The sequence below is a fragment of the Engraulis encrasicolus genome, chromosome 6 (assembly GCF_034702125.1).
Source record: "Engraulis encrasicolus isolate BLACKSEA-1 chromosome 6, IST_EnEncr_1.0, whole genome shotgun sequence".
Lineage (NCBI taxonomy): Eukaryota > Metazoa > Chordata > Actinopteri > Clupeiformes > Engraulidae > Engraulis > Engraulis encrasicolus.
In genome coordinates this window covers 26,289,495-26,299,494 of record NC_085862.1, presented here as the reverse complement: position 1 = coordinate 26,299,494, position 10,000 = coordinate 26,289,495, and the positions used below count along the sequence as shown (strand labels likewise).

Genomic DNA, 10,000 nt, shown 5'->3' with positions numbered 1-10,000 from the left:
AAGGTACTTTTCCTAAATTCAAATTTAGCAATATTAAGGGACAAAAATGTTTGGAATATGCAGGGAAAGGGGGTTGGTGATTTTGGGAACCACTGCTTTAGAGTTTTTCTTGATTGTTTCCACACAATTTCTGGTACTTCACACACAATCCTGAAAACATCTAACCCATTTCCCAACTCACCTAACCAATGCCACTGAACTACAGGCACGATTCCTTCTTTACGCTCTCATTTCAGTTTTATAAAAACACTACTTCTAAAACACTACACACAATTCTCTGGATTAGGCACAGTTTTCATGAAGAAAATCACTGACTTTCTGATGGAACTCACCGTCATTCAAAATGTACTTCACATCCATTGTATTACATGTGGATTGTATATTACTATATTACTACTGATATACATTCTATGGTACTTCATGACATGGGAAAACTCCTTTCATGCCTGTTTACAATGGGCAATCACCACCCCATAAGGACACACATTAGATGTGATATTGAAGACATGAGTGGATTGAGTGTGTGAACGCTAAAATATCTAATACAAGAAATCACTTTTATGTGGTTACGCAATATTTTAAAGTAATTTAGTGCAATTTGTTTTTCAGTGTCGAACAACATATAAAATATATATTTTTGCCATACATCTGTGTGGTCACACTCATATGAGAGTGAATTAAAATGAGGCTGGTGTTTGTATTTTGAGAACAACATTGCCTTGTTGGAAGAGAGCATAGAAATAGGCCTAATTGTATTAGACAAGGCGTTCATTTTTTAGGAAAAGTGAGGGGATTTACCCGTTGTGTGAGTTTTTGGATTTGTGTGTAGAGTTTTGAGAATTCGAGTCATGATCCCAGAAATTGTGTGTAAACAATCGAGAAAAACTGTAAAGCATGGTTTAATGGGAGTACAGACAAATACAAAAAGTTGCACACAAGCACACGCACACATACACACCACCAGCCACAAGTTCGTCAGCAAGAGTTTGCAGTCCTTTAATGAGTCGCTACATTTTACTCATTATAAAAGAATAAGAATTCATAAAAATATTTTCTTTTTAATAATACACACTTAAAATACGGATTGCAGGTAGTAGTGGAAGGAAAAGGGGGTGTCTTCGAGCAAGTGCCAAAGAGATTGGCTGAGAGAGAGAGAGGGAAAGAGAGAGAAAAAGAGAGAAAGAGAAAGACATACATAGATAAAAGGACTCCATGTCCATCCTGGTTGCACGAAAGCTGAACTCCACATGACCTGCCATACAGCCAATGATGGACGAGCATGGCATCACGGCCAGCCAATGGTGGACAAGTATGGCTTCACGGCCAGCCAATGGTGGACGAGTATGACTACACGGCCAATCTCTGGGAGATAAAAGCAACTGTGTGTGTTTTTTCATGTGTGTGTGTGTGTTTGTGTCAGACAGAGAGGGAGAGAGTGCATTGTGTGAGCAATGGGTGTGTGCGTGAGTCCATGTGTGCACATGACATGTGGGTGTGTATGATATTGTGTGTGTACATGGGATACGTGGAGACGTTTTGTCGTCTCGTGTTCGACTGTGTGCTGCTGTAAGCCACTGAGGGAAAACATCAAAGAAAACAAAACAAATTCAAAATCATGTTTGGCAAATTCATCTGCGTCCCCACAGAAGAGAAGAGAGGAGAGAAGGACAGACAACAGAGAAAAACAGACTAGATGTGGCACGACAAAACCCCCCCAAAAAAAGAAAAAAGATTCAAATGCAATATGTCGAGAGAGGCTAGAAAGCTAAACGGGCTCCTGCTCCACTTGTGTGCACACGTCCATTAATTCTTTTTTTTCTTCTTCTTTGTCTTCTTTTAAAAAGTTTATTTCTTCTTGTCACGTTTCTCCATGTCATCGTCTTCCTTCCCTACCAGGCACCTTCAAGCTGTCCTCATGGGTGACACTGCAGCCAGCATCCCTCTGGAGGGTGGGGTGGGGTGGGGGTCAAAGAGGAACAGGGAACCATCTGTTGGAGATGATATGGGGCAGGGCGGGGGCATCATTGAGGATGGGGCACAGAAACAAGGATGGGAGCAAAAAGGCACCCTTAGGGATGGAGAGGGGGGCACCTTTGGGAGTGGGGGAGGGGAACATGGTACAGCCATACTTTGAGGATGGGGATGGGGATGGGACTGGGTAGGATGTCAAAAGGCCATCGCAGCCGCTGATAAACAGATAACAGATAAAGCGGTATGCTGCTATTTCAACCTTATGTGTCGACTTGTATCAGACCTCTTGCCTCACACCGCCCCACGCCCACCTCCCATCTCTGCCCTCCGCTCCTCTCCTTCAGAGAGGTGTTCCCAAGGCCAAATATAGGCAATAGGGGTGGATATGGGGGGTGTAGGGTTGGCGGTTGATTTGGTAGGAGCGAGTCAGAGATTGTGGCTGTGAATCGAAGGGTGGATATGACGCTGGTTTGTCACTTGGTGGATGGAGGGAGGTCAGAGTTCTTTTTTGCGAAGCCAGAGGAGTAAATAAGACATATTGGGGGAAGAAGGAGCGGGATAAGGGCAGCAAAGGTGGGACTTTTAAGCTAGTTTGGAGCTCTGAGATGATTCAGGCAGGGTGTGTGTGTGAGTCTGTGTGTGTGTGTGTGTGTGTGTGTGTGTGTGTGTGTGTGTGTGTGTGTGTGTGTGTGTGTGTGTGTGTGTGAAGTGAAGTGAAGATGGGAGCTTGGAAAGGGAAGCAGGGACCAGGGGGAGGGGAGGGCAGGGATGGGACACGGGGAGTCAGAAAGGTTCTGTCCCAAAACCAGCAGAGCAGAGGGGAGCAGAGCAGAGCAGAGCAGAGAAGAGCAGGGTCCGTAACTGGCGGTCGGCACCAAGAGGAGACCAATAAAAGACCAGCAGAGACCAGTAGGGCCTGAGCCAGTCCGGTCTAGTCCAGCCCAGACCCGGCAGGTCACGGCGGAACCAGCGGCGTCGGCGGTGGGCAGGTGGATGGGTGGGGTGGAGGTCATCAGAGATGCTGCTGCAGGAAGTGGAGCAGCATGATCTCATAGTGCTCCCCCGACTCAGGACAGCGGATACTGTGCCTCTCGTTAGGGTAGATCTGGCAAAGGACAAGAGGAGGGGACAGAACACATTTAATATTTGGTGACCAGGGGTGCGTTTCTCGCGTTTCTGTTGCTAACTAAATTAGTAACTTACTTAGTTTCAGTGCAATATCCCATTGGAAACCTAGTAGGTAAGTTGCTAACTGGTTGACAAAGATGCTATCGAGAAATGGGGTCCAGTACCATACACACATCGTACAGCAAACATACATACACTTAAAGAAAAGATGTGTCTACAGATGACGGCACACAACAGAGACACAAGTTTAGGTACCCAGTAGCTTACACACATCATACTAGCATGAATACAATTATAATGAAGAAAAGATAAGGGCGGGAACACTGGACTGAGAAAGTAAAAGCCCTGCCAAAAGTCTTTCCTTCTGCCTGTGCTGAAGTGCCCTTGAGCAAAGCACCTAACCCCACATTGCTCCAGGGACTGGAACCAATACCCTGTAATATCTGTAAATCACTTTGGATTTAAAAAGCGTCAGCTAAGTGTAATATAATAAGTATAATGTAATGTGGCAGGGATTTGACTTTCTGAACAAGGGGATGACCGCCTTAGACAAAAACCCCTTTCTAACATTTAGAATGTCAGTAAGTCATCTCCACTTAACATCACTTTTAAACCCCTTGCACTACAAATACAAATAATCACACAAAAAACATAAATACCTGAAGCTGATATGGCTTTCCGGCACGGATGAGTTGGGACACCAGGAAATTGGTGTGGAAAAAGTGCACATTCTCATCAAGGAACCCATGAAGGATGAGCAACCGGTTTGGCCTAGTGGACAAAGACAGACATTAATCATTGATCACATTATTTTAGGGAGATAGTACAAGAGGCATGCTATTCAGTCTGCTTGTATATGTGGGTATTTAAGTGCATGCATGTGCCTCAATGAATGTCTGTATATGTGTGTGTATATGTGTGTGTGTATGTGTGTGTGTCAGTGATTGCCAAACTTTTTCTTTTGTGGCCCTGTTTTGGACTGAAGAACATTTCCATGGCCCATTCCTACCCCCCAAATTCAAAATGCCATGTTAAAAAAAATTTTTGTCCATTAATATTGTTTGGAGTTAGAAAAGTAAGATACATCCATTATCCAAGTGAATATTATTCCTCAGCACTTAATGGAATCATGTTAATAGCAACCTCTAGTTTGGGAACCACTGGTGTATTAAGCAGCTTGCCGACTTACAGGGCCACTGACAGATCAAGCCTTGTAACCTGTGTGTGTGTGTGCGCGTGGTTGTGTGTGTGTGTGTGTGTGTGTGTGTGTGTGTGTGTGTGTGTGTGTGTGTGTGTGTGTGTGTGTGCGCCTGTGCCCCTACTTACTCGTTAGGCAGTTTGTCGACGTGCAGGGCGACGGAGCCGGCCTCGTAGCCCTGCTGATTGTTCTCTGGTACGTCCATGTAGCGCTCCGTGTAGCCCGTGTCATACGCCATCCACACAGTCACCGGAGCGCCCGCTATCGCCACCTGCAGGACGGAGGCAGACAGCACAGGTACAGTCAACAGCCTGATGGGGAGTGTGTGTACACAAAGGCTAGGTCGGGTGTGTGTGTGTGTGTGTGTGTGTGTGTGTGTGTGTGTGTGTGTGTGTGTGTGTGTGTGTGTGTGTAACATATTGGTGGGTGGCCCATAAGGGACAGGAATCCTCTATAAGACCAGCTGAGTGTGAGCATGAGCGTGTGCAATGTGTATTTGGAAAGCTCTTTGAGACAACTTCATTGTTGTGAGAGTGCGCTATATAAATACATGTTGCATTGTGCGTGTGTGTGTGTGTGTGTGTGTGTGTGTGTGTGTGTGTGTGTGTGTGTGTGTGTGTCTAACCTTGAAGACGTTGGGTCTGTGTATGAGTCCCATGAGTGATAGGAATCCTCCGTAAGACCAGCCGTGGATGGCCACGCGGCTCATATCTATGAACTTGTACTTCTCCGCCACATACTCCAGACCCTCCACCTGGTCCTCTATCTCCACTTGGCCCTGAGGAACGAACACACACACATTGGATTTCTTTTATTCTGATCCAAGAGACAAGCAAGGAGCACAAGATCCAAACGTTCTGGAAGAGGTCAAATGATAGGCTCAGGCTGACAGATTTCGAAGACTACATACTTACACCAGTACCTGTATTATTGTAGAATTAAGCCTTTAAGGATAAAGAAAAACATCTTCATCTCAATATGTACTAACTACCACTAACAGCTGAAACTGAACAGAACTTTGCCAAATTCTTTGCACCCCTTTTTGCATCCCTCCCAACTGCAAGCCTCTTGCAACATTCTTATCTACATGCCCTAAGCTTCCACACACACACATACACACACACACAAATTAGTCCTTTCAAGTGAGCGACAAGAATGATTTAGGAGTTCATATCTGTGAGGTCAGGTCATGTCTGGGAAGGTATTTAACATCATCTATCAGCTGATCTCCTGACCAGGGGTTATGCTTCCCTCTGGTACCTCTGCTGACTGACTCTCAGGCCTTTATGACTCCAACACAACCACACACTAACAAATACACCTTCCATACTGCTGCTCCAAGCACAACCACAAACCTTTTTGAACATATATATTTTTAGGGCTTTTTTCCTTTACTTGGGATAGGACAGTTATAGACAGACATGAAATGAGTGGGGAGAGATGGGGAGGGATCTGCAAATGACCCGGGCTGGAATCATACCGGGCCACAAAACGCAAACTTCCAGCCGATCCTCAGTGATCAGGCAGACTGCACAGCTGTTGGTGTCATTTTGGGCTTTTGTGCCTTTGACAGGACAGTGAAGAGTTGACAGGAAGGGAGAGGGAGAGAGATCGAGTGATGGGGTAGGGTTTTAGGAAATGACCAAGGCCAGATTTGAACCTGGGCCCTCTTGGGCAACCTGCCCGTTCATGTAGCACGGGTGCATCAGTGCAATATGCCACAGCACTACAGCCATTCACTCACCATCTTGTTCTTGAGCGCACCCTCGAACTTGAGGCCCCGTTGACACGACCCCCGGCCGTCGATGACCACCACCGCATAGCCTAGAGACGCCAGGGTGTTCAGACGCAGGTACTTCACACCTTTATACGAGTTATTTACTAACTGCACCTGTGAGACGAGAAGGGGAGAGAAAGCACTGTTAACTAACAGCCGCTAATTGGTTGGCAGCAATACTTTCGAGAAACACGGTCCTCGTTTTGTTTTTTGTTTTTTTATCCTGTGGATGCCTAAAATAGCACTGATGGTGCAGTAGCAATGGCTGTTCTATATACTTAAAAGTATGGACATTTTGTTATTTATGGCTTTTAAAAACATATCAGAAGTAAGCAGTTAATATACCACATCATTACACCTTACAGAAATGCAACCTGCTTCAGCCACACTCATATTAATTAAAGGACAATCTAAATACTAACCTGAGGTCCTCCATAGACGAACAGGATGGTGGGGTGCTTCCTGCCGGGAACCAGGTTGTGTGGCTTGTACAGCATTCCGTACAGGTCAAAGCCTGACTTGGCAGGGAAGTTAAAAATCTCTGGCGCAACATAATCTGCTGGGCAACCTATCAGGGGTCAAGAAGGATCACGTGATTTACGGGACAGAAGAAACTCACCTCTCAAACTCTCCTCTTTCCATGTATCTGCACATCTAATGCCGTGTACAGACGAAGAGCGAACGGAGCGAATGAAGCGACGGAAGTCATTATTTCTCTATGGAGGGCACGCGACCTGCGCTACCAAAGCGAATTCGCCAGGAGCGAAGCTTCTTGCGCGACCAGAGCGAATTTTGACGATTAAACAAAATCTAATCGCAGGCGAATTCGCTCTGACGCTGTTCGGCGAAAACCAATCGGAACGTTCATATCTCCGAATGTCCCAGGCTGTCAAGCCAGAGCCGTTATGTGATTAGCTGAATCAAACATGTCAATGCTGCATCTGGAGCGAATACAGCGAATTCAAGGCGAAACTTCTTCTGCTACCCACGCTACCAGGCAGCGTAGTTCGCTCTTGGTCTGGACACGGCATAAGAATGTTTTTTTTGGTCTGGGAGCAGACATATGGTTTCACAATTGAAATATAATTGGAGTTCACAAACCAAATGAAAAGGCAAAAAAAAAAAAAAAAAAAAATTCAACATGACATCAGTGGGGAAATACTAAACTGGAGATGATATGGCCTGATTATAAAGCTGTTTCATTGAAAATAAGATATGAAAATAAGACGCTCAAGATATGCAATTCAAGGACGATTCCCCTGGGTTTTCCCCCATACGAGTATAGCAGGCGGCTGATTTTGATGATAGCGTGAGAAATGTCCGGATGTAAATACTTACTGGAGGCCTCCATCATGCTGGCCCAGAACTCTGGCTCCTTGTGTATGGGGTCGTTCTCCGGGCCATTCAGCTTGTACACGTGCACACATGGAGGCGTGCTCACGTTACTGTAGTGGCTCACGAACATGTCAAAGGTCTACACAGATGGGAGAAGAGGGAGACACAGAGCAGACAGTTAAAAGGAAAAAGCAAAGAATGGTCTCTTTTACAAGCATTCCAGTTACAATTGTGTAAAAGTACATTGAGTGTTAATGGGGATTTTCAAAGAAATTATGAAGTTCTGCTGTACAGGTGTGGGTCAATGGGGTCAGAACGCATTGCATGCCTGTTCAGGCACAAACGTGTGAGACATTTGTAAAACGAGTGTATGCAGTCTGAGAGCATGTGTGCCGTCTCTGTGTGCGTGTGACCCCTTGCATTATGGCGTGTGTGTGCATGTGCGTGCGTGTGTGGGAATGTATGTAATGATTGCAGGGAAGCACATCATTTGTATTTCTGTGAAAGACACAAAACAGTCTTTGTAAATATGTGGGTGCAGTGCATCTTTCAAAAAATATTAGTCTGGCCCAAACAAAATAATTAAAGTGTGTGTGTGTGTGTGTGTGTGTATGTATGTCATTGCGTGCAAGAGTGTGCAAGTGTCCACCCACCAGACTGACGGAGCAGCTATGTGAGAAGCCAGGCTTGGTGAGTCTGACGATCTCCCCTGGGGAGTCGTAGCTCACCACGTACAGGTGGTGCTCCAGGGGCGTATCCATGGTGCCCTGGAAATACACCAGCTTATTCCCCTCATCCACCCAAATCTAGAGAAGGAGGGAGGTAGGGAGGGAGAGAGAGAGAGAGAGAGAGAGAGAGAGAGAGAGAGAGAGAGAGAGAGAGAGAGAGAGAGAGAGAGAGAGAGAGAGAGAGAGAGAGAGAGAAAGAAAGACAGAAAGAGAGAAAGAAAGGAAGAAAGAAAGAAAGACAGAAAGCAAGAAAATGAGACAGGAAGGTGGATAAAAAGGAAGAAATGAGAGATAGAAAAAAGTTCCATGTTAAAATATAAATGTGAATTAATCAACCAAACAATACTACGCAACGATAGAAAAAAGATAAATATGTATTAATTAACCAAACAATGCAATACAATTATAATAACATTTTTTTTTAAAGTTGTATAGCCGAAGCTGTGTGTTACCTTTGAGCCATGTCGAGCCAGAACCTCCCACTCTCCACTGGTCAGAGCCACCTCCTCCTTCACTGTGCACTTGAAGTCATCTATAACACAGAAACACTACCACAGTCAGAGCTCACCTTCACCAAAACGCACACACTCCAAATTTACCGCGAGGACAATATACCCTTGTGGGAGTTGGAACCGGTGCTATTCCTAACCCATACTGATGACCTTCCCCATGTTAATGGGCCATTTAGATATAAAAATCATCTAGCTATAAAAATATAAAAAATGGTCAGCAAACAGGACACACATGCATGTGGATATACACTCTACGCTCCCGTTACACATACCATCCCTTGTGTGACTTGTGTTGTAGATTTGAGTGTGCAACGTTGAAATGGGCGTCGTCCCACAGCTAAATACACATAAATGAGCTCAGCATCTCAGTAGGCCTCAGTAGGAGCTCTGTGCATAATAATACATGTAAATGACCTCACTCTGGGAGTGGTGCTGTGACTATGACTAATACATGCAACTAAGAGACCTCACTGATGCAGTAGGTGGAAAGCTGTGCTTGATAGTGGGTCTAATGCTATCTAATTTGTATAGGGAGTCTCGTCACACGTCTGTGTGTTTAGTCCTGTGTCTAATATTCATGTATGGGTGTGTCTCAGCCTACAAATGTGTGTCCTTTGACTAAGGTGTGTGTGTGTGTGTGTGTGTGTGTGTGTGTGTGTGTGTGTGTGTGTGTGTGTGTGTGTGTGTGTGTGTGTCTCACCGTCCGAGTGCATGTAATGTGTCCGAGTGTGTCTAATATGTAGCTTGTCTCACCATCTGTGTGTGTGTGTAGTCCTGTGTCCAATACACGTGTGTGTGTGTGTGTGTGTGTGTGTGTGTGTGTGTGTGTGTGTGTGTGTGTGTGTGTGTGTGTGTGTCTCTCCGTCTGAGTGTGTGTAGTCCTGTGTCTAATATGCGTGTGTCTGTCTGAGTGTGTCCCGTGTGTGTGTGTGTGTGTGTGTGTGTGTGTGTGTGTGTGTGTGTGTGTGTGTGTGTGTGTGTGTGTGTGTGTGTGTGTGTGTGTGTGTGTGTGTGTGTGTGTGTGTGTGTGTGTGTGTGTGTGTGTGTGTCTCACCGTCCGAGTGCGTGTAGTCTGCCCACTTGTAGGAGCCGTGCTGCAGTTGGCTGGTGATCTTGTAGAGGTGGCAGAAGCCCGTCTTGGATTCATTCACCCACAGGAACGTAAACTCGTCATCATTCGTTTGCACGAAAGGGTAAAAGATATCATGGACCTGCAAGGGGACGAGAGAGTACAAGAAGAGGAGGAGACTCAGTCAAGGGAAAATACAACAAATAAAGACCCTATAATGGCCCCATGACATGATTGTGGTGGGGGACGAAAATTGCTTTCAAAGGGAACCCACAATCTGTT

The 10,000-nt window shown here is 45.4% G+C and overlaps 1 protein-coding gene across 2 annotated transcripts in view; it reads right to left on the bottom strand.

Annotated features, from left to right (window-relative positions):
• Positions 1 to 971: 971 nt before the first annotated feature.
• Positions 972 to 10,000, bottom strand: part of dpp9 (dipeptidyl-peptidase 9) — a 32,670-nt gene continuing 23,641 nt past the window's right edge. For both annotated transcript variants that reach the window (XM_063201063.1, XM_063201064.1), the window contains 10 exons: positions 9,704 to 9,860; positions 8,590 to 8,669; positions 8,063 to 8,215; positions 7,413 to 7,548; positions 6,497 to 6,642; positions 6,042 to 6,188; positions 4,923 to 5,075; positions 4,426 to 4,568; positions 3,759 to 3,870; positions 972 to 3,076 (listed from right to left, as the gene is read on the bottom strand). In XM_063201063.1, the coding sequence (XP_063057133.1) occupies positions 2,984 to 3,076; positions 3,759 to 3,870; positions 4,426 to 4,568; positions 4,923 to 5,075; positions 6,042 to 6,188; positions 6,497 to 6,642; positions 7,413 to 7,548; positions 8,063 to 8,215; positions 8,590 to 8,669; positions 9,704 to 9,860 (1,320 nt within the window). In that variant the 3' untranslated portion in view covers positions 972 to 2,983. The remainder of the gene's footprint in view (positions 3,077 to 3,758; positions 3,871 to 4,425; positions 4,569 to 4,922; positions 5,076 to 6,041; positions 6,189 to 6,496; positions 6,643 to 7,412; positions 7,549 to 8,062; positions 8,216 to 8,589; positions 8,670 to 9,703; positions 9,861 to 10,000) is intronic.